This window comes from Rhinolophus sinicus, chromosome 15 (assembly GCF_057876585.1).
Source record: "Rhinolophus sinicus isolate RSI-liver-muscle chromosome 15, RSI-T2T, whole genome shotgun sequence".
NCBI classification, from domain to species: Eukaryota; Metazoa; Chordata; class Mammalia; order Chiroptera; family Rhinolophidae; genus Rhinolophus; species Rhinolophus sinicus.
Window position 1 is genome coordinate 64,282,777 of NC_142515.1, and position 24,513 is coordinate 64,307,289.

Sequence of the window (24,513 nt, forward strand, 5' to 3'; positions counted from 1 at the left end):
GATCTTGAGAGTATAATGCTAAGCAAAATAAGTCAGGCAGTAAAAGTAGAGAACCATATGATTTTACTGATATGTGGTATATAAACCAAAAACAATAAAAGAACAAGACAAACATGTGTGAAACAGAAACTCATAGACACAGACAGTAGTTTAGTGGTTACCAGAGGGTAAGGGGGTGGCGGGTGGGAGATGAGGGTAAGGGAGATCAAATATATGGTGATGGAAGGAGAACTGACTCTGGGTGGTGAACACACAATGGGATTTATGGATGATGTAATACAGAATTGTACACCTGGAATCCATGTAATTTTACTAACAATTGTCACCCCAATAAATTAAAAAAAAAAAAAAAAGAAGAGTGAATACAGTATCACGGACAAGAGAGGAAGGGTGAGCAATTCATCACCAAGACACATGAAGAAAGGCTATTGGGTCTGTTACCCAGAGATCAGGGGCCATGGCTGTTTTCCTCTGTGTTCTCATCACCCAACAGAGAAACTGACCCAAGATATACACATAGACAGAAATATGGATGGGTAGATGAGCCAATGGGTGAATGAAGGTACTGAAGCTATTTCAAGGAAGGTGAAGAAGATTCAGGGAGCCCAAAAGGAATAAAATAAAATAAGAAGCAAATTCAAATTTGTAATACAGTTAGCCGAGCCCCCAACTCATCCTTATCTCATGCTAGTCCGTCTGCTTGAGGTGCTGCCTTCCGAGCCTCGGGGATGAGCTCCAGTTCAGGCTGAGAGCTGGCGAGATGATGGATGCACAGACAGCCCTTCCACCCTCCCTCCCCACCTGACCACTACACTCCAGCCCTGCCCAACTCCATGTGGGTGTCTTACTGGCAGCCTCCCTCTCACGTGGGCTGTTGCTATTCCTCCTCCTGGAAAGTCGCTGCCCTCCTCTCTTGTCTGGTTAACTCTTGATTTTCTGTTAGGTCCATCTGAAGACCCAGGAAGGAGTCTCCACTCTATTGTGTGTGTTTCCTCTCCCTACTGCTGCCGGGCTGTTAGGGGGTTGGTTCCCCACCTCCATACTTCATCTCTCACCCCATCTAGAACATGTGGGATTATTTTACTCCTCTTAGGCTATTCCAAACAACAGAGAAACAATCCCAACTACCTGTCACCCAGGCAAAAGCAGAGACGTCACCTGAGACCAGATAATTAAATTACAACAGGATGTGTACACACATCAGCTGAAACATGGTCCCAGCAGAGGTGGGGGGGGACTGTTCCTCTGCCTCTCCATGCCTCCCAGCAGCTCCCCTCTGCTCTGCAGTTTGGCCATCAGCAGCCCAGCATGTCACTTCAACCGTGCCCCCAGAAGCAGAATCTGGATCAAGTTATGTTGTTTTCAAGACATACAGACCTAAATTTTCTGCCTCCAGGCCAGTGTCATCGTTTATGCAGAACTGGGGAAGTAGTCCTTTAAATCTCCTCTGGCCCCTCCACATTAGTCCTCATGAGCTTGCAGTACAGGTTCTCCTCCAGCCCCTGCAGTGAGGAGGGACAATGTCACTAATGGCTGGACCTCCACCAGAGCCAGCGAGTGCGCCAAGGCTGGGCCAGCTGCTGCCTGGCCTTGTATGATGCGACAGACCCCACAGGACATGCAGGGAGGGTGTAGGGACTGACTGTATCAGCCAAACATGGGGAAGGGACAGTAGAGCAAATACAGCAAGCTTACCCATCCCGTCTAAAAATCAGCCCATAATTACATAGGACTAGGAACAGGGATGGTTACCTATTTACAGAGGCCATTGTAAGATGTCCTAGTAGCAGAGCAACGGGCAGGTGGGTAGCATCATGGATTTCTGAAGAAAAATGGCACCCTTAATGTGCGTATTTGTACAAGTATGTATGAGTGGGAGTAATTGCATGTACACACTCACACCCACACATGTAGTGGGGGCTAAATGCAGGCCTCTGGCCCATGCCAATCCTGCTCAGCTTAGACCTCATTTATTGGGGAAACTGTTCCTGGTTCTCCAGTAGCTGCCCCTTCCTGGGTGCTCAAGGAACAACCTGTGTGCCCCCACTTGAGCACTTGTCCTACTGCGTATAAGTGTCCAAGGCACACAGCTTCTGAGTGGTGTGGCCAGAGTCTGGACTACAGTAGATCTGACATGAGACTGAGGCCTCACGAGTGACAGTGTTTCCTGTCATACCTCCAAGGACCAGCAGAGACTAGGGTTTACACTGTCACCTCCCACCACAGCCATTCTGCATACAAACAGTCTCAGCTCAGTGCCTTACAACAACAAGCAACGGTTTCTCTCTCTGGGTTGGGGTTAGTGACAGTTCAGAGGGGATTAGCTGGGGATAGCTGTAGCCTAGACCAGCACTGCCGGGGCAGGACCTTCTCAAGGCAGAGGGCAGAAGCACAAGATTCTGAACCACATCTCTCAAGCACACCAAATCACCTGATCACAATTCCATCATCCAAAGTAAGTCACACAGCCAAACCCCATTCCTGAGGGGCAAAGAAGTACAGCCCTCCCACAGCGAGCCATTGTCAGACAGTGCACCAATAGAACCATCTATCACAGAATTCAACAGAGTTGGTCTTGTTAGTCCCACTAAATTGTGGGCCTGTGGGCAGAGATGGTGTATCACACACTTTTGTTGACCTTCACCCTCGACCTCAACACCTAGCTCAGTGTTCACCTTGTTCATAGTGTATTAGAGAAGGTAAAAGATACTTTCAGGCAAAGACACATAAAGCCCTGCTTCTTTGCCCAACCTGACCACCATCCTTTGGGAGATTCACTTCCTCTTGGCCCATTATGATGGTTAATTTTATGTGTCAACTTGGCTAGCCTATGGTGCCCAGATATTTGGTCAAACAATTGTCTCAATATTGCTATGAAGGTATTTTAAAGATGAGATCAACATTTAAATCAGTAGGCTTTGAGTAAAGCAGATTACCCTCCATAATGTGTGTGGACCTCATCAATCAGTTGAAGGAATTTAAATATAAATAAATAAATAAATAAATAAATAAATAAATAAATAAATAAATAAATAAATAAAAAGACTGAGGTCTCCCAGGGAAGAAGGAATTCTGCCTCCAACCTTGGGACGCAAGCTGCAACATCAACTCTTGCCTCAGTCTGCCTTGCAGATTTCAGTCTTGTCAGCTGACTTTCTTAAGGCAGAGGACAGAAGCACAAGATTCTAAGCCATACCAACACAATCTCATGAGCCAATTCCTTAAAATTCTCTTTCTCTCTGTGTATATACACACATCCCGTTTGTTCTATTTTTTTCTGGAGAACGCTGACTAATCCACCCATCAAACACCTCTGTCCTCTGAGACCCTTCTCCTGCAGGGCCTTCCACAGCCTGGGCTGGGCTTGATCTACAAATGGTTGTGGGGACAGAGTCCCAGAGAGCAGTTTCCAGGCTCTCGGCCTCACGTGGGGGTGGGAGTGCTGGCTCGGGGTGTTGGCTGTAGACAGTTGGCCAATTGGCTGCTGATGTAGCTGCGGTGGCTGCGTTGGTTGGTTGGCTGGTTGGCAGGCAGAAAAAGTGGATGGCGGATTGCAGATCGTGTGGATCCTACTTCATGTGTCTTGCCCAGCCGCCAGCGAGAATATAGTGGTATGACTCCCTACCTATGGCTCCGTGGGTGTTCCTTTTTGGCCTTGCCATATCCTGCGTTCTCATGTGGGGAGCGGGAGCTGAGACCCTGCATGACACCCTGCATGACAATGGTCATTGGTCAAAGCGGAAAAGGTCAGGTCCCCTCAGAACACAGAAGGGTCCCAGAGCAGACCCTCCCTGAGATGGGCTGGCTTGCTTCTGCTTCTAGCCCCAAGTCACGGTTAACACACCAGAGCTGTCCCAACATTTAATCCCTTAAGATGATCCTCAAGAGGAGCAAAAATGCTCAGTGGCCAGATAAGTTTGGAAGACACTGGGGAAGCTCACTAAATTTCCAAGAAGTTCTGCAGCAAAATAAAGGACAACAACAACAACAAAAGCCCCCAAACCCAACCTGTTTAACCTTGATTAATGTAGCCAGATCCTGCCCTTCATCCACGATCTGAAATACCCTCAAGAAGATAATGCACCAGCTGCCAGAAATCAAAGAACTTGGGGAACTAAAATTAGACAAAGTGAAGTCAAACTTCAGGCACTAAGTAGTTTGGCATTCACTGTCAGTTAGCATTTCCCCAAGCCTAAGTAAAATAATGATGCTTCTTTCCATGAGAGACCCTGGAAAACGCCCTGGGTGGGGCCAGTACTGCCATGCACTGCTGGAAGAGATTCTCCCTCTCCTAGGACAGGTGGACAGTAGACCATCTCCTCATCATTCCGTAAGGCACACCAAGACCTCAGGCATGTCTTCCAAAATAAAAATGGTCTACGCCTCTGCTCTGAGGGAGGACAATACACAGCTTCTGTCTCGAGCAGATGTTTGAAAGCCCCTTTCTATTAAAATCCTACTTATTTACTCTTTTGATATATTTCTTAAATAAATTGGGGAAGAACTTGTCTCTTTATGCCTCAAATAGGACTAAGGAAATGTTTATAGCTGTCACCATGGACCCACAAATTTGTTCCAAAGAAGATGATAGAGGTCAGAACATTCCTCACTTCTTGCTGAAACAGTCACCCAACAGTCCTTAGAGGGACTTGACTGAGGCCACAGGAAAATCCACCAGGTTCCCCCAGGCCCCCATTGCCGAGCAAGCACCACCGACTCCACAGACCAGGGCCACGTGGATTCTCTCTGAATCCCAGTTTCCCCTGCCGGTAGGTAATGCCTGGAGGCCAAGCGGTACTGTACAAAACTGGGCATATAGATGAGTGAAACACTCAGACTGTGCTCGTCTCTGGGTGGCTTGTGAGTCCCACTTCAGGGAGAACGAAGCATCAGACTATACTGCAGCCCAGAGAGAGCATGCAGCTGGGTCTCTGCAGGCCCTAACACGCCTTCTGTGTACCAAGGGTCTGACAGACATGATCGCACTGAATCCTCAGGAAACAGGAACTCACCCAAGATCACACCAGCAAGGGGCAGATTCTGAATTCAAATCCAGGTCTTCCAACTGTTGATTTCAGATGTCTTGATTCTTCTTAGAAAGCGGTCAGTTCATAATCCTAATATGACCCAGACAAAGCAAGACATTTTGACTCTGCCATTATAACTTCAGTGACATTTTGACCAAATTGTCGGGGTTAGGAGGAGGATTTGTTAAAAATAGTCAACACAAAATACACTAGGTAAAACTGCACAGATAAAAATTTAAAATGACTAATGAAATGGAGGAATTAATAACAGTGACCCCCTAAAGAAAACTCAGGGAGGTAGAAGTGATAGTGGCAAAATTTGATCATGGTTTTTAAAGCCCAATGGATAAATAAAATATTTGCTGAGAAATTTACAAAGAAAATAATTTATCCCAGTGAAAATATTTTCCATGAAATAAAAATGTAAAGAGCCAGATAGATGGGCAGGTAATTGACACATCAGAAGGACAGAATGTCATTCTCCTGAATGACCAGGCAGTGGCAGCAAAGACCAGTAATGGAATCATCCAGGCCAGTGGTCTTCCGCGTGGTCTCTGGACCAGCAGACTATTCAGGGAAGATGTAAGATAATTTCAGGCAAGGACAAACAAAGACCCGCTGGGAATTTGTTAGAAATCCAAATCCAAATCCAATGAATCAGAAACTGCTAGTGGGCGGTGCCGGTACTCTGCATTTTAACAAGCCCTCCAGGTGACCCTGATGGCCCTCAGGGAACCTACAGCCAAGCTCCGGTCAGTTTTCTCCGAAATGAGCAGCCACTACTGTAGGGATTGATTACGTGTTTCCTTATTTCAAGAAATAAAACACAGCTGACTGTCAGATTGGGGGGCTTGCTGCTGCTGCTTTAAACCCGTCTCCAGCTCGGAAACAGGGACGGATGGTCAGAGGTCTGCCTGTGAGAACAGCTCCCAGGCTGGCCACCTCAGCCCCCACTATCCTGGCCCAGACACTGGGGCTGCCCCATCTCCAGCCTAGCTTCTCCTGCCTTGAGGCTTTTCACTCCGATTACCGGGAGGTGGCACTTGTCCTGTTTATCTTAGGTCTCCTCATGGAAAGGAACCCACGACCAATCCCAGAGAACAGGATCTGCAGTCCTGGCCAGGTCCCTCCCCAGCGTGGTGCTGAGGTCAGACTCTATGCACCATGGAGCTTTCTCTTTCCATTGTTCCCCAGTTGGTAAATTAGAGGGAAAATCCAGACCTGGCCCTTACATTCTGCCAGTTCCGCTTTGGTTTCTCCCATGAAAGTCTGGGCTACGCCCACCGTCACACCCCATGAGGGTATCCCTCCAGTGATGACTGGAGGGAGGTGATTAGATGATGCTGTTGCCCACAGAGCCTTGGAACAAGGTCTGGGTACAGCAGCTGAAAGCACGTGGACTCCAGAAGGAGACACACCTGTTCTAGGCTCAGCTCTGCCACTTTCTGCATGGTTTGCACAAATCACCAAGACTTGCCACACCTCAATTTCTACATCTGTAAAATGGAACTAAAACTACATTTCTCATAGTTTCGCTAAGTATCAACCATGTCAATGTCTGGCACAGTATGTAGTACCTAGAGGCCCTCGGCACATGGAAATAATTGTCCCTTCCCTCAGGAAGTAGTGAGGTTATGCCCAGCAGTATGTGAGCTGACATTGTCATCCATTTTGTCAGAGACTTTGTAGAGCAGAGGTTACAAAGTCAAGTGCCTATAAGAGGCGAGAGATGCAGGAGACTAGCAGAAATTAGTGCAATAGCTGGACAGGGCTGTGAGAAGCTGGTGACTGCATGTTCTGTCTAAAGGCGGGTTGCTACCCGGCCTAGGAAGCTGGTGCAGGTGGAAAAGAGGGCCCCGAGTTATCTGACTTTCTTGTTTCTCAACAGAAATTGAGATGCTTACGTGAAGCCCAGGCTACAGCCTGCCACCTGAGGACCAGAGCAGACAGGCTCCATGTCCCAGGTCACACATACCTGTGCCAAGCTGAACTATCACCTCTGGGGCACAAAAGGAGGGAAGAGCCTGGTCCCTGGTCAGTAGAACTGCCTTTGCTCCTTGGCTCTAGCACTCACTCACTGTGGGATCTTGCACACCACGATGACCAACACAAGCCTCTTTTCCATCTGTGAAATGGGGCTAGTAATCGCACCTACTTCACCAGTCTTCGTGAGAGTTAAGTGAAACCATGTGTGAAAGAGCTTTGAGACTTGAATGTGAGGTGTTCCTGTTAATCGGTGATAACAACCCCCATTTGATAAAAACCACTAGGGAGGCACCATTATAGCCAAAGTTAGGTTTGTGAACTTGCTGCAGCAAGGGAGACGGCACACCCAGGCAGCTGTGGACCCCCTACCAGAGGTGACAGGGCCACTGAAGGATTTGGGGTAAGGGCGGAGCGCAGGAACAAATTTAGATGAAGGAGTGTCTGACAGTCAAGACAGAGCAAGGCTGAGTGTAAAGGGATCTGAGCTGAGAGGTGGACCCGGGGTCCCGTTTCCTTAGAAACTACAAAGGTAAGGTCACATGGGATATTGTATCTGAAAATCCCTTCCCCGGAGCTCTGCACCTGTGTTGGAGGTGGGGGATGGTTCTGAGCCACTGTGAGCCCCTGGCTCAGGGCCTCCCCTAATGACCAGGATGTCCTGTTCCCGGCTGTGATTTTAGAGAGCAGGTCTCTCAGCACCACGTCTCAGCCCCACATCCTCAGACGTGGTGTAAGAACAATAGTAGGTGCCCTCCAGTGCTGCACAGGCCAAGTCTGTTGTGGAAATCAGAACACCTGCCCCTGAGCCCAGCTCGGCCGCTTCCCAGCTCCGCACTCCTTGCTCACTTAACCTCGCAGAAACTGCTTGAGGACGAGTACAGATACACAACCCTTAATCAGCAATTTCAAAATCTAAAAAGCAATAAAAGCCAAGATATATACAGGTAGATAGATAGATAGATAGATAGATAGATAGATAGATAGATAGATAGATAGATAGATTTTCTTTTTCTTTTTTTCTTTTTTCTTTTTGTAACTTACGAGGCTGTAAAACTTGTCTTAACCTGCCTGAACTGACATGAGTCTATTTATGGTCTCTATTGATTCTGTGAAGTGTGAATATTTGTATATTTCTCTGCAGAAAATATTGATGGATTTGATCTGCTCCCCCAGATCCTGCTGGAGAGTTGTAAACGATACAGTATACGCACAATCTTATTTTCCTAAAACATGAAAGATTTTCAATTCCCCAAACCATAAGGCCCAGAGTTTCAGATAAGGATTTGTGGACTGCTGGCAGCTCGCTCCCAGGTGGCTGGGGAGTAAGCGTGGTGCCTGTGGAGAGTTGCTGCACGCAGAGTGAACAGAGTGCAGACATGCCAGCCATCAGCGTTGCCCCTACATGCTCTGAGGCCCTTCTCCCCTCCCTAGGCTCCCTTTCCCAGTTCTCACCTCCTTCCTTGGGGTCCTGGGCACTTTGCCCTCTCCCCACTGTCCAGGCCTCCACCACCAGTTCTGCAGCTATCCTCCTGGGTGAGGCCCCCCTTCCCAGGACAGGTGTTTTACCAGATATGGCCTTCCATTCCACCAGGACACCCCCAGATCCTGTCTTTCATCGCACCTCTGAGCCCTCAGCCTGGCCTCCCAAATTCAGGAGCAAAGCCAAACCAACTCTGTTCGGTAGCTTCACCTTCCACCCCAGATCTGCACAGCCCACTCCTGATTCTGAGGGCCTGATTAGAAGAGAGGACGTCACACGGGATTGACGGGCCACCGTGTCTCCCATCATTCAGTGGCAGGGCCTGCTGGCCCAGCTCCATGGAGCTGATGCAGAACACTGCGGACATGGAGGCTTCCTGGAAGCTCCTGGTTGTCTCTTAGGATTTCCAAGCCTCCTGAACAAGCCATTTGACCATCCTCTGTGCCTCCTTCACCTCCCGGGTGACTACTGGAGGACACCACCTTGCCAACTGGGATCTGGGTCCCTTTCAGAAGCCTGGGGCCGGCTGCTGTAGGGGGTGGTCTCCACCCATGAGATGTGGTTGCGGATTTGCACTAAGACAGCCCACTCAGGCTTCACACCCTGCTGGGGCCAGGCTCTGACCAGCTCCCTCCATGGGGAAGAGCTCAGGAGTCGAGCAATTAGTCGAAAAAGCCCTACGAGAAAGAAGGGTACAGATCCCCCAGGCAGAGGGGTATGGGCACAGTCTCGGTGATGGCTTTATTGTGACCTAGGACAAGCTAAGTGAGGTCTGGAAGATCAGTGACTGTGGGGTCAGAGGTCAGTCTCGCTGGGCTGAGGTCACAGCTCAGGTCACTTGGGTTGTGTCCAGGCAAATTCACAATCCAGCAGTGGGTAGATGCCATTGGTCCTCTCCCCTCCTGCTTCCCTTTTCAAAGTCACACGTCATCAGCTGAGGGTACCCCTTCCTTCCCTACCTGGTTCTATGGGCAGTGACTCCTCCACATTACCCACTTCCCTCAAACACCCCCTCTACCTCTGGGCTTTTCTGAATCCTGACTTTCTCCAGGGACACCATTTCTTTCCCACCCTCCCTCTGGATTAATTCAACAGCCTCTCAAGGGCGTTGGAGCCCCTGCCACCTCCAGGACCCCTCAGGACCCCCCATCAGAGGGACCATGGATTCAGCCATTGCTGCATATCATGAATTGTCATCCAAACTACAGCCAAAACAAAGAATGGCCCAGAGGTTTCCCCTGCATTAACACTCTGCTGGGGGTGGTTGTGAGTCAGATTCCCCAACTCCCAGCCCTCCCCTAAGAGCAGCAGAGGGTCAGACACCAGGAAGCACCCCATCCTTTCAGCGGCATCCTCAACCCCTCCATTCATTCCAGCCCCGTAGCCAGTGCTGGGCCCTGGGGTGGCTGGCTTCTCCCCTCTTTCTAACTGACATTCAACTCTGTACCCCAACATTGTTCCCTTTTCCACATGCCCTCCACAGACATCCATTCCAGGGAGGGGAGACACACACACTGGAAAAATATTAAGCAGCCAAGGGGGATGAGAAGTGCTGGGTGCAATTTTAAGCAAGGTGGTCTGGGAAGGCTTCATTAACAAGAGCAGATGGGAAGGAGATGAGGGAATGAGACGTACAGATGGATTAGTTTCCAGGCAGAGGGGAGAGCACATGCAAAGGACCCTGGGTGGGTTGAGGCATGATGAGGGCCTGCCCAGCTGCAGTGACGATGGGGTCTAGACCAGTGTGACACTGACTTCTAATCATCAAAGGACAGTAATTAAACAAGATAGCATGGTTTCAATTGTCACCCCAATAAATTTAATAAAATAAATTTTTTTTAAAAAAAAGATAGCATGGTTTCTCTATTAGCTTGGCTTTTATCTTTTTTTTTTTTTAAGTTAATAACCTGGGTGCTGTCAGGGAGAACCTAGGAAAGCACCTTCATAGTTAACGGGAATGGAATCCAGCATCGTGCTTTTAGAAAACCATTTGGCTTTATGCATTAGAGGTGTGAAATAGTCCTATAGTTTGGACCAGTCATTCCACATCTGGGACTGTATCCTTAATAAAAATCCCAAACGTGGGGGTCTATATATGGTTCCCTTCAATTCACCATGGAAAGCTAACTGGCTCCCCAGGGCCTGGTACACAGCCTCTGCCCTGCAGTCCCAGGGCTCTGCACTCCAGTGCCCCACCCCTGCACCAAGCCGCCTGGCCCAGCCTCCCACCTGGAGCACCTGCCACAGGGTGTGACCTCCATCATCTCCTCTCTCCCCCACCTCTGGCCCAGCCAGGCTCCATCCCCAGCTTAGGAAAGAGTCCTCTTCCTCTCTTTTGAAAAACACCCGGACTGCTTCTCAGCCAGGCGCCTCTCTCCATCCCTCCTCCTAGGGTTTGAAGCTGGGTCAGCCTCTTGCTCCCACCATGAGTAGAGGGTCTTATCTGGTGGTCTTCCACAAGGGGTACAGCCTGGGATCTTCCTTAGTCCCTGAGAGTGCTCATGGAGTCCCATCCTCTCACAAAGGATGGCTGAGAAGGGCTGCTTGGGGCGAGGCTTGGCCCTGCTGTCCTCCCTCCTTCCGGCCACTAGGGGACAGACAGGGGCTTTCTGAGCCCGTCAACCTGCAGACTAAACACTCCACAAGGGAGGCTGGAATTTGCTCACTATCTTGGGCTAAAGGAGAAGAATGTTCCAGGTCATGCAGTCTGCTACCAGATGGCATCCAAGAAGTTCAGGTGAGGAAATGGCACCTGTCCACCTGTCACTTGTTCATTTACAAACCCGGGGATGGTCCACTCTGTGCCAGCCTGGCCAGGCATGGAATCCCCACCAATGGTCAAGCACCCCACTGGGACCCCACAGCCTGGGGGAGACAGACACGTTCCTTATGAGTGATGCACATAGGTGTCATTATTAAGTGTTAGTTTGAAACTAGCTTTAAATGTTCAGGTAACAGCATCCGAATCACCCGGGAAAACAATGCTCTGGTTAGTCTTCTCGACACTTAAAGCTGATCATGTTTTCAACTGAGTTGGAGTGCCTCCCACTGACCCGCCCCCACAGACACTACCCCCAGTTCCAGGTCCCCACGCATATGTGGGAAGAGGGAGGCCACATCTGTATTCACATCTCCAGATGGGAAGTCCCTGCGTCCCTGCCCGCATCACCATTTGGAGCTCCAGGACTATTCAGGGGTTCCCCTCCCCGGCTCAAATAGCCCTGAGTTGGGCCTCTGTAGGACTGGACTCGTGTGGCCAGGATTTCCAGAGCTGGGGTCAGTCAGGGGTGTCCCAGGCCACCTGCCCTAAAGGACCAGTTCTTTCCACCAAGAAATAGGCTATGTCTCCAGCATCGCCCACATCACCAGGAGTTTGGGGGTCAGAATCCTCACCATGCTGACCCAGACTTTCTCCCAGAGACCTCGCCTCAGGGTCTCATCTGGCCACAAATCCATAGTGAAGCCCCCAGTGTTTTTCAGATGTGTTTTAATATCTTTGTCCCTCAACAAGAAAGGATCGGCACTCTGGTCACTTTCCTCCCTGAGAACACCTCCAAAAAGAGCCACTTTTCATTGGTTCCAAACATTCCAGGAACAGTGCCAGGTGCTGGGGAACAGTGGTGACAGATCTGAGAAGATCATAGCTCATGTATGTGAAGCATTGGCCATCGTCAGAGCACAATCCCGGGCAGGGTTAGGGGTTCTCCTGCAGTTGGCAGTCCCGCCCATGCATCCACCAGCCCTCCTGACACTCAGGCTCTGCCTGCTCCCAGCTCATCCCGAGCACAAACCGCAGGTGAGGAGGACATCCCCATACCCCTCACTTCGGCACAAGCTAACTGCACCCCTTCCCCCCAGTCCCTGGAGGGGCAAGAACAACATTCTAGGCAGAGTTAGCCACTGTGGGAGTCAACCCTGGAGGGGGTGTGAATGCTCCATCTCTTTTGTTTCTTCTGGCAACTTCCCACGGGTGTGTAAGGAGCTGGGAGCTGCCCCTGCAGTGGGCTCAAGATGGCTTCCTGTCCCACTACGTCACCCAGCCCCTCCAGCACTGACCGATCATCAAAACCACATTTGTAGGTGTGGGAACAGGGGTTCTGGAGCCACCTGCCAGGTGCAAACCCCAGCTCTGTTGCTTGCTAGCCAAGTGACTTGGAATGAATTACTTCACCTCTCTGGGTCTCTGTTTCATCCGATATAAATGGGAGGGAATAACATTATCAACATTATAAGGTTGTTGTGAGGAAGAAGTGAGCCAGTGTTAAGCTTTTCAAGATGCAGGTCACCAACCATTTGTTGGTTATAAAACAAAGTTAGTGGGTTGTAACCAGCATTTAACATAAATACAGTGGAAACAAGAGTATGCTTCACTTGGGGGCGGGGGGGGGGTGGGCAGGTAGGGTTTGGTACACACAACTGCATGTGTATGTAGCACAAACTCTTCCCAGATGCTTTTCTGCCCCTGAGGTCCTATTGTGGGCCTGGGAGATGATTGATGGATTAAATACAGGTGGGGAAAAAACATGAACTCAAACCCTAGAAGCCCTCCTGGCGGTGCTAGGGTAGAGGCATGTGCCTGGGGGCCAGTCTGCTCCCCAGGTGAGTAACCCATTCTGCTGGGAAAGAGACATGGACAACAGTAGGACCAGACATGGCAGGACCCAAAGGTCTTGGAAAGGCTGCTGTGTGCCTGTGGCTGGGAGTGCTAGGAGAGGCAGCGTGGGGAAGAGCTGGGGTCACATACCAAGGGGCTTGAAAGCCATGGTTAGCTTGTGAACTTGACCCTAGACAATAGAATTCAAATCAAGAGGATGACTGGTTTAACATATATATTGAGTGCCTACTATGGGGAAGATTTATGTTTTTAAAAGTTGACTGTGAGAACAGTTTAGGAAGTCAAGAGCTGGGGCAACACCAAAGGCAGCAGAATCTACCAAGAGGCTACTGAGAGATTAAGGACAGAGGTCAGAATGTCTGGAGAAGGAGGACATTCTGTACCTGGGGCTGGATGGTCCTCAACACCCAGGGGACTGCTATGATCCTACACACAGGATAGGGAAGGAAGAGGCAGGGCTTCGAAGGCCATAGAGGAATTCCACAGGCCCCCAAAGCACAGATGCCACATGGCCATGTGGACAAACCAATGGCATGAATCAGGCAACTTGGTGACCTTGGTACATTACTCAATCCCCTGCACTGCCAATTATAAAATGGGGCCCAGAAGAGGACTTAGCTCATATGAATGTGATTGAAAGAGACTGAAAGCTAATAATGGTAAAAGCCTTCTACGGGTCTGGCATAGGGCCAGGCCTCGCACTAGGACTGCTTGCCCTCCTCTCTCTTACATCACAGACATGCCTGGAGGAGGCACTGGCAGGCAGCCTGGGAAAGAACAGATTTCCAGCCACTCAGACAAAAGTCAAGGAAACGGGGCTGACTTTGTAGTGCCCCTGGGCCCTCCAGGTGCATGTTCACCACTCAGACCCGTCCTCAAGGATTTGGAGCCTCGGGGTAACGAGGGCAGTACACGAGCCTTGCAGGGCCGCCCCCTCAGCAGATGGGGCCTCCTCCTTGCATCTCCATCCACACGAAGGGCCCCTCTGGGAAGGAATCTGTTTTCAGAGGCTTCAAGACAGATGACTTTGAACCCGTGACCACATCACCCATGCACAGAGGGTTGCCGCCATTCTCGGTGAAGACGGTCACTGCATCCCCACCAAGAACAATTCGCTCCCAAACAAGTGTCTCCCCGGGATTTGCACTGAGCCCTGCTACGTGCAGAGTGCTGAGTGCTGGTGACACACTGATGCCATCAAGCATACTGTAGCCTTGTGTAGGCGCATCCTTCCAGGGTGCTCCTCTGCCCGCCCTCTGCACTGACCGCCGAGATTTCCCTGCCCAAACTTCCAAGTCTGAAAATGGAACTGACTTTGAGCAGCCAGTGCTCACTTTCTGGATCAAGAGAAGCCTCTAAAACCAAGAGAGATGCCCAGCAGCCTTCATCTACCTTCTTGGTTTTGCCAAAAGAGCCAACCCCACCTGTAAAAGGCAGTTTCCCTTAAATGTCTTCTTGCCTATCAATCAGGGGAGTTTTTCAGTGAGGCTACAGTGTCCATGTGCCTTAGGGCAAATCTGTTCCCTGGCGCTCCCCAAAGTACATCTGCGGTATTTTTCAGGAGCACTTCTGCTTTCTTCTAAGTGTCCCTCTGTCCATTCCTGGCTCAACAGAATTGGGGCATGATAAGGAAGCCCTCCCTATTGCCTTCAAAAGTGACAAACAGATTTATACTTCCATTGCACAGTCTTCTACCTGGTGTGTTGTGTACCAGGCACTGAGCATAACCCTACCACCTCAGGCCCTATCTGAAACAGACACATGAACACATCCTCGTAACACAGTGTGACAAGTACAGTGATAGATACATGGTCTTGGCACAAAGCAGAGAGATCAGTTTTATTTGGGGGTGGGTTGGGACAAAGAGGTTTTATTTGATCAGAAAAGATGAGTAAGAGTTATCTAGGCAGGCAGGAGGGGGTATAATAAACAACTACATCAACTTACTTCACAGAGAATCTAATCCCATCAATACCAAACCCTGTGAGGCATTGTCAACTCACCCATTTTATAGATGTGCAAGTAAGGTTTGGAGAAGTTGTTAAGTAACCTGCATAAGGTCAGAGAGTTAGAAAATTTGCAAAGGAGGGACAACTGTATGCTTTTATAGAACCCCAACCCAAACATTTAAGTAAATTTGCTCTAGGTTAGTCAGGTAGAAACTGATGGAATCAGGAATCAAACACAGGTATCATATTGAGACCGTGGAGGTAGATGGATTATAGAGGCCCTTTTATGTCAAGCTAAAGAACTTGGACTCTCCTGTTGATGAGGAAGTGGTTATGAAGGGTTTTATTGGTGTGGCAAATTCACATCCACTCTAATTTATCCTGCCAATAAGTATGAACCACAAATTCTAGTAGAGAAGAAGTCACAACGGTTTTTAGCTGAAAGTGTCCGGGGCAAAGATAGTCTGTTTAATGATGTTATACTATTTAATGATGATAGTCTACTTAATGAGAATTCCTACAACTCATGAAGGAAAAGACAAGCAATCTCATAGAAAAATGGTGAAAGAAAGTAACAATTTACCAAAAAAAAAAATACAAATGGCCAATAAACATATAAAAAGGTATTTGGCCAATTAAAACAATTACACAATTAAAACAATAATGAATACCATTTTTCTCCCATCTGATTGACAAAAGGGATTAAGACAGAAAAGAGCAAATGTTGGTGAAGGTGTTGGAAACTGTGTCCTGTCATACACTGCAAGCAGGAGTGTACAGGCTGCCACTTTGGAGGGCGACTGGGGAATTTCTTTTAAAATTGAAAATGTGCTCAGATTGCTTGGATCAACCAAACTGTTGGTGTATCTCCTGGGAAAGCACTTCCACACAAGGAGACTCACTGCAACAACCTCACACCTAAAAATTAGAAATAACCTAAATGTCCATCATAGGAAAATAAATAACTGCAAACACTGCAGTATGTTCATATTAAAAAAAAAAAAAAAAAACCCACCATGCAACAGCTAAGAAAATCGAGCTATTTCTGTATAAACTAAAGTGGATATATTGTTGAGTGGAAAAGGAGAGAACTACAGAGTGATACATATATAATAACATATATGTTAAAATATACTTAGCTAAATACAAAAGCTGTTTATGTTATGTCTTACATGGGTTCGTAGATATGTATAGAAAATGGTTTAAAATACACATAAAAACAGTACACGTGGTAGTTTCTGAGAGGTGGCAGAAGGGACCAGGGTTTGTGATCACAAATGAACATTCATAATATTCTAATTTCTATATGCATCTCTATAAACAATGTCTATTAATGTATTACTTAAGTGATTAATTTTCATGTTAATAAATGTAGAGATGAAATTTAAAATCACCGACACATCCGTTCCTATGCAAAGTGCTATCACCAGTCCTCTGCAGAATGCATAACAAGCAAAATCTTATTACTGAACACAGAAAAGCAGATCTTGCCTTCAAGGAGCTCTCAGGCTGGTGTGGGGCAACAGGTCGAACACCATGTGAGATAAATTCCTGAAGAGGGTAGAAAATGCAATGGGATGCATGGTGAAGGGGAAGGGAGGTTGTTCACAATATTTCAGGAATCAGAGAATGTGATCATATGGCAACTTAGGAGAGGCAAAGCTGGGCATGGGCAGAGAGACTTCAGGTTCAAAGGTGCAGAGGCGGGTGCTCCCAGGGCCTATTAGGGAAGACTAGGAGGGAAGGAAAGGTGGGGGCACACTGTGGAAAACCATGATTCCGGGTGAAGAAGCTGAATGCCAGTCCCAGCAGCTGGGAGCCCTGCGAGGTCTGTGGGCATGTGGGTGCTAGCGTGGGACTATACAGAGAAGTTTGGCATAAGTACACAGGTGAGTTGGCTGCGTTAGGAAACAAGGGACAAGTTGGGAGGTGATGACTGCCCCAGTATGGGGAAAGACTGGGGTTGGGGGAAATTAGAGAGCAGGGATGGTCTCGATGGATGAGGTAGATGAGCCTGAGAGACTCAGTGGATTGGGATAGGAAGAGTGCAGGAAACAGAAACTAAGATTTTGAGGCCCGGCCACCACCCCATGATTCATGGGAAGTGTCAGGGTTCAGAAGGAAAGCCCCTTCTCTGTAGTGAGGCGCTCCAAGGCCCACCCACAGTGCAGGAGCTGCAGTCCCTTTCTTTTCCCAGGAGAGCTCACCTACATTGTGCACAGGCAGGTCTGAGCCCTGAGAATGGGCTTGCCCAGGTCAGGCAGGCAGGCACATAGTCCTCTGGCTTCAAGCCACCAGACTCACAGGCTTCCGGGAAAGGCTGACATGGCTGCTCTGTTCCTTTGAATCTGAGAATATGTGGCTGGGGAAGCCTAAATTAATTAAGTGATGCTGAGGCCCTGAGGCCCTCCCAAAGCAGCACACAGGGGTTGGCAGTGAGCAAGGCCAGGATAAACTGCACTCCCTTCCCCAGTATTGGAATCCAAAGAGGCTCACGAGCTTTGTTGGAACTAAGCCTGCTCTTAAGTGCTTCCAAGGAGACAAAGAAATAATAAATCAGGAGCAAGTGCTCCACCCACACACTGCTACCACCACCATCAACCTGCTTTTCCACAGAAACATGGCCGTTTCATGTCTCAGGAATCAGATGTCTCAGTGAAGCAACAATTGGCAAGGCCTTGGAATTGACTGGGCTCACAACCTTCTCAGAAAACAGTATAGGATGAGCTGATGCCTTCCTCCAAAGTAGCACCCCCCACAACTCCCCCCAGAACCCCTCTCCAAACACACACCAGACCTTGCCCAGGCACAGATGTAGGAAGGCTATCCTGCCACCCCCTCCCCAGACTCCCACACACCAGAACTCCCTGAGTCCACAGTAAACTCCACTAGGGCGCTAATCCAGCAGGAGAAGGACTTTATTCCCGCAGACCTAAGCCACAACTGTATCCAATAGACAGAATGAAAGGTTGTCAGCCAGCAATCACCAAACTGTCTCTATCCATGCAAAACCATAATAATTCAGCTCCTACAAAGTATCAGGCAGAGAGCTAGCTACTTTCAAGGAAGTCATCTCATATTCTTCAGCCATTCTGGAGCAGAACAGTGGGTGGCTGCACGCTGGAGCCAGAGCCTGCCTCTGACGCCTATCTCCACTGCTTACTTGTGAGCTGTCTGACCATGCATAAATTATTGTACCTCAGTGTCCTTATCTGTGAAAAGGTAATGTGAATGTTAGTAAGAGGACTGAATGAGTTAATGTTTATAAAGTGCTTAGAGGTGTGCCTGGCACATTATAAACACTTCTGTGTGTCTAATAAATAAATTCTTCCCTGTACTCATTGGACTTAAATGAGTACCGGACAGATACTCTGTAGCAACAGTTCCTACATCTGGCTGAGAAACGAGAAGAAAAGAATGCTTCTATTTTCTCCAACAGGATTGGATGGGAAATTCTCTTATGCCTTTAAGTTATCCTTAGAAAAGGAGTCTCCAGAAAGGAATTTAACGAAAGTTATGTTGAAGAAGCCATAGGTGCAGGAAGGCCAAGGGGCGGGGCCCTTGTGGGAGGCGGGTTGTCAAGAGGTGGAGTCAGGGCCAGCACCCTGGACAGCTCCTCAAAGGCCCGCGCAGGAATGGGGCTGTTTTCCAAGAACTGCCAAGGTTCAGGCCCGAGCCTTTTGCTGAGGCTGAGGGTCTTCACCTCCCTGCATCTCCTGCACCCCAGTCCTTGGGGTTACTGAAGGACAAGTGGAACGGTGGTCTTCTGAGAGTGACGTTGAAGGGTGAAGGAGTTTAGTGTCCCTGGGGCCTATTTAGGCAGCCAGCCCAGGACCTTCCTCCTCCCATAGGTCTGTCCCTCTCCCCTGCACTGCTAGGCTGTGGCCACTCTGAAGGTGGAGCAGCAGAAGCGCAATGAGGCACAGGGAATAGGGAGGTAGTGTAAGGACCACATGACAGGTCCCTCAGCTGCATTTAAATCAGGCTCTACTGCTGGGATCTTGGGTAAGTGGCCCAGCCTCTCTATGCCCAGTTTCCTCAACAGTAAGACAGGGGAAACAGAACCTACACTTCATCAGGATTGAGTGAGGATTAAATAAAACAGCACATACAACACCCCTGCCACAGTGTTTGATAAATGAGTCTGTTTCCTGCCATTGGGGAACAGAGGACCAGAGAGTTAGGCATGAACCCAGAGATAACTTGGCTCCATACTCAAGGACAGCCATGAATTATACAGGCCAGAGGGCTGGAAAAAGGGGTCTGTACCTTGCAGACCCTGGGAAACTTTCTCTTCTCTAAGACTCCGCTAACTTCTAAGTTCTTCACCACTAGATGGAAAACACCGGCTTTAAATTCCCCTTTTAATCAGACAGGAAAAACAATATATGCATAAATAATATTTACTCTGCAGACTGGAAGACTACCTCCTTAAAAGCCTCAGAATGGGAGAGTCAGAACAGGCCAGAGGTTTCAAACTCAAATGACTGGAGAGCCAGGCAGGTGACATAAGTGTGCAAAGCCAGCCGAAGGGAACCTGCAATGACCTGGAGAGTGTGTGTGTGCTGACTAAAGGCCTTCAACTAAAATTTAAAAGAATTCTCTCACCCTGACAAAGCCCTTCTATAGCACCCATTTCTGCTGAGGGCTGCAGTGAGAGGGTTCTCCCCTCACCCCTTACTTAACAGAGACCAAGACTGGAGCCCAGAGAGAGGCTGCGATTTGCCCACGGTCACGCAGAACCAGGCTTGTGTCCATACTGGGGCTCTTCCCCTCCTTCAAACACAGAGCCGTTTGGTCACTGCAGAGCAAGTGCTGGCAGCTCCTTAAGTGGAAGAATTTCTCTTCCTTTCCTGGGGTACCTGGGTGAGTGGAGAAATTACACAATAGGGAGCAGGCTGCTGCCTTTCCCCTGATGCCCTGGTCTTCATCACCTCATCCCACAGCCGTCTCAGGAGCAGAAGCCAACTTTCCATTGTCCCTGGGACCTTCCACCAGCCAAGACAGAGCCTGGAATCACAATGCCCACCCAAACCGAGGGACTAGCCAGGAAGCCAGACTGCCCCTGTACCTTATATTTGCTCTACACAAGATCCACAACTGCGAAATGAAGATAAAACAACACATTTCACAGATGATGATAATCACATAGCGAGCACTTACATTGATCGCTCTTACTATGTGCAGGCACACTAAGCAGTAGATTCTAGTATTGCCCCCATTTTACAGATAAAAGAAAACTGATGGACAGAGCAGTGAAGTAATTCCCAGGCACCCAACTAGTAAGTGATGGAGCTGAGAGCCATCTCCGTGGTCTGTATCTACAGCCACGTGCATCACACTGCATCACAGTGCTTCCTTGAAGTGGGGGTCATGTAGGGGAAGAAGCTGGACCCAATGCTAGTTTGCTTTTGAGGATAGAAAAATGGAAGGAATCCTCTCGGACTCTGGAAGAAAGAGACAAACCATAATCTCCACACAAGTCTCCCAACCTCAGCTGCCTCAGAACCTCTCTCCTGCCAGCCCGAGGACCAGAACATGGACTCCATTTGCCGTCCAGAGTCCAAGATCTTTTGGGGACACACTGGAGCCAGGGCAGCTCAGCTTGTACGCTGAGAACCGGGCGTCTAAGCGGGTGCGGCCCTCTCCGGAGGTGAGCCTCCCTTAAGTCTCTGATGAGAGCAAAGCGGCTGGGTCCTGCTCGGGGACTGAGCACTGCGCCCACACCGGCTTTCTCGCAGCTCCAAGAGAGGACCCAGGCCACATCATTTCCGGAGCCCACCGGGACTTGGAGGCAGCTCTGGAGATTGGGGGTTGGGGTAAGGAGGTAGGGAAGGGGGCGGGCCACGCAGGAGCGAAGAACTGGGCCTCCTCCGGTGCGTACAGTGACTGGGAGGAGTTAGAAGGGGAGGAGGTGGAGCTGGGGGACCAGGACAGTTAAAGAGGAAAGGGGGAATACTGGCTGGGAGAGGGTGGTGAGGTAGTGTGAGAAGGTGGGAGGGACGGCTGATATTCCGGGTCTTGGGTGGGGGCAAGGCGACTTTTCCCTTCAATCCGCAGATGCTCAAAGTCAAGAATTCTCTGCTGTGACATTCTCCCGAAGGGCCGGTAGGTCGGAACCCGCCCAGCAGTCTCCGCGCCTCCCCCTCCCTTTCCGTGGGTAGAAGGGGCCAGGGGGCGGGGCCAGAGGGAGGGTTAGGGGATCTGTACCTTGCGCCCCTCCCGTCGCCCTCACAATTCATCTGCTGAAACAGATGGTCGCAGCTGCGGCTCACCTCGGGGGCTCCTTGCCGGCTGTGCGCGGAGATCCAGGCTGAGGCGGAGATCTGGAGCCCCAGGCGCCCCCCCTCTCCCGCGGGGTCGGGATAAAGCGGCTGCTGCGCGCCCCCTCCCGGGGGGAGAAAACCGGGCTCAGACCTCACGGGTCCAGACTGGGGTGGAGCGAGGTGCGTGAGCGTAAAGCCTGCTCCTCGAACGAAACACCCATTATTTTCAGGGGATTGGCCGGGACTCTCGGTACCTAGACTCCTTTCTGGGTTTTCAGTCTTCGCGCATCTGGAAAGGGGACCCCCCACCCAGCCGCGCCCCGCCCCTGGCCCCCGCCCCGCCGACGTCGCATTAGCATGAGCGACGCAAGTGGCCGGGGCACCACTGGGGGCCGAGACTCGCCGCGTCACAGCCACGAGTGGAAAGGGGAAAAAGAGGAGGCGGCGGCGGAGGAGGCAAGAGCCAGCACGAGGGGAGGGGAAAGAAGCAGCGGGGCGAGCAGCCGGCGGTCGGGCGGCAGCGGAATGCCCCTCGGCCCGCGCGGGCAGCCTCTTAGCGCGGCGGGGGCGGCTCCAGACGCTCCTGAAACGCAGCGCGCTCAGTCTCGGTCCCGGACCCCTCGGCCCGCCTTCCCTGACCACCATTGAGCCCTGCAGCGGCTGCTCCAGGGCTCCGCTCCGAAAAGCGGCGGCGCCTCGCCGGACAGGGTCCTTGCCTTTCCCGGGGCGCAGGGCCATGAGCCCTGCAGCCACCTGAAGCACAGGGGGCGCTGCGCGGCGCGGACCGTGCCCCCGAAGTTCTGCGCCCTTATCTCTGTACTGCAGGGCTCCGGCGTCCAGCCCCGGCAGAGGCGTCTTCGGAAGAGCGGCCGGGTGGGGCAATGGAACCCGCGGGCCAGGCCCGGGAGGCCGCCACAAAGCTGTCGGAGGTGGTGGGTGCGGCGTTCCAGGAGCCCCGGCGGCAGCGGCGCCTGGTACTGGTCATCGTTTGCGTGGCGCTGTTCCTGGACAACATGCTGTACATGGTCATCGTGCCCATCGTACCCGACTACATTGCCCACATGCGCGGAGGCAGCGAGAACCCCACCCGGGCTCCCGAAGTGTGGGTGCCCACCCTGCTGCCGCCCACTCCAGCCAATGCCAGTGCCAACATGGTAAACAGCTCAGAGTCCCCGACGGCCGCTTGGCCGGCCGGGTCTGCCCTGCGGCCCCGCTACCCCACGGAGAGCGAGGACGTGAAGATTGGGGTGTTGTTTGCCTCCAAGGCCATCCTGCAGCTGTTGGTGAACCCCTTGAGCGGGCCCTTCATCGACCGCATGAGCTACGACGTGCCGCTGCTCATCGGCCTCGGTGTCATGTTTGCCTCCACTGTGCTGTTTGCCTTCGCGGAAGATTATGCCATGCTCTTCACCGCGCGCAGCTTGCAAGGCCTCGGCTCGGCCTTCGCGGATACGTCTGGCATTGCCATGATCGCTGATAAGTATCCTGAGGAGCCCGAGCGCAGTCGCGCGCTGGGCGTGGCGCTGGCCTTCATCAGCCTAGGAAGTCTAGTGGCACCGCCCTTCGGGGGCATCCTCTATGAGTTTGCGGGCAAGCGCGTGCCCTTTCTGGTGCTCGCCGCTGTGTCACTCCTAGACGCGTTGTTGCTGCTGGCGGTGGCCAAGCCCTTTTCCGCTGCGGCGCGGGCACGGGCCAACCTCCCAGTGGGCACGCCCATCCACCGCCTCATGCTGGACCCCTACATAGCCGTGGTGGCCGGCGCTCTCACTACTTGCAACATCCCCCTCGCCTTCCTCGAACCCACCATCGCCACGTGGATGAAGCACACGATGGCGGCGTCCGAGTGGGAGATGGGCATGGTCTGGCTGCCGGCCTTCGTGCCGCACGTGCTAGGCGTCTACCTCACCGTGCGCCTGGCGGCGCGCTACCCACACCTGCAATGGCTCTACGGAGCTCTCGGGCTGGCAGTGATCGGCGCCAGCTCGTGCGTGGTGCCCGCCTGCCGCTCCTTCGCACCACTAGTGGTCTCGCTCTGCGGCCTCTGCTTCGGCATTGCGTTGGTCGACACGGCTCTGCTGCCCACTCTCGCCTTTCTCGTGGACGTGCGCCACGTCTCGGTCTACGGTAGCGTCTATGCCATCGCCGACATCTCCTATTCCGTGGCCTATGCGCTCGGGCCCATAGTGGCGGGCCACATCGTGCACTCGCTGGGCTTTACGCAGCTTAGCCTTGGCATGGGCCTGGTCAACCTGCTCTATGCACCTGTCTTGCTGCTACTGCGTAACGTGGGTCTCCTGACGCGCTCCCGCTCCGAGCGCGACGTGCTGCTTGAAGAGCCACCGCAGGGTCTGTACGATGCCATGCGCCTGCGTGAGCGCCCTGTATCTGACCCTGACGGCGCATCTCGCACCACACCCGGCCCGTTTGACGAATGCGAGGACGACTACAACGACTACTACACGCGCAGCTAGCAGCCCCGCTCCTCTTCCAGGCCACCCACCCCTCGGGTCAAGGTGTCTGTTCTGTCGCGCACTGGCCAGCTCAGGCTCAGGGCCCACCCCTCTCCCCCCTGCGAGTATCCAAGCGCAAGCCCCTGTCTTGACTCCCCCTGCCCGGGTCCCCTTTCCATGACCCTTTCTGTGTCCCTCCCCCTCTCATGCAGTGGGGCGTGGAGCACCGAGGCACGCGAAGCGATGCTCTCCTGGTACAGAAGAAGAGGAGCTCCAGCCTCCACCTGGGGGCCACCCTGTGTAGAGCTGTGCGTCTGTCTGTTCCCCCTTCTCTTTCTCTCAATGCCAACATGGCCTGCTGCACAGCAGTGTCTCCAGTCCGAATCAATAAATCATATCTGCCCGAGACCGAGTCTCTTTACTGATGAGGGTGGGCAGCCGGGCACAGGGCCAGAACAAAGGGGAGGGTGAGATGGGTCCAACCCCAATCCAGGTCTCAGACTGGCGGGCACGCTGAGAACCTGTGGCTCTTTTACTACCTGGAAAAGGAGCAAACCCAACAAGGGCTCTAACCCACCGACAGCCGGCTGCACAGGACTCCCTCAGCCCGCGACAGCCCCGCCCGCCCAGGCCCGGCTGGCAGAGAACCCGCTCCCTCCAGGTGCGTAGGCCCCGCCCCTTGAGGACACACCTTGCATCAGCCGCCTGGCTGTGAGGCGCCGGGGATGGAGTCGGGCATC

At 51.4% G+C, this 24,513-nt stretch overlaps 1 protein-coding gene across 1 annotated transcript; it reads left to right on the forward strand.

Annotated features, from left to right (window-relative positions):
• The first annotated feature begins 21,771 nt into the window (after positions 1-21,771).
• SLC18A3 (solute carrier family 18 member A3) lies at positions 21,772-24,179 on the forward strand. Its single transcript, XM_019730149.3, has one exon. The coding sequence runs from the start codon at positions 22,205-22,207 to the stop codon at positions 23,792-23,794; it is 1,590 nt and encodes a 529-aa protein (XP_019585708.1). The 5' UTR covers positions 21,772-22,204; the 3' UTR covers positions 23,795-24,179.
• Positions 24,180-24,513: the final 334 nt, after the last annotated feature.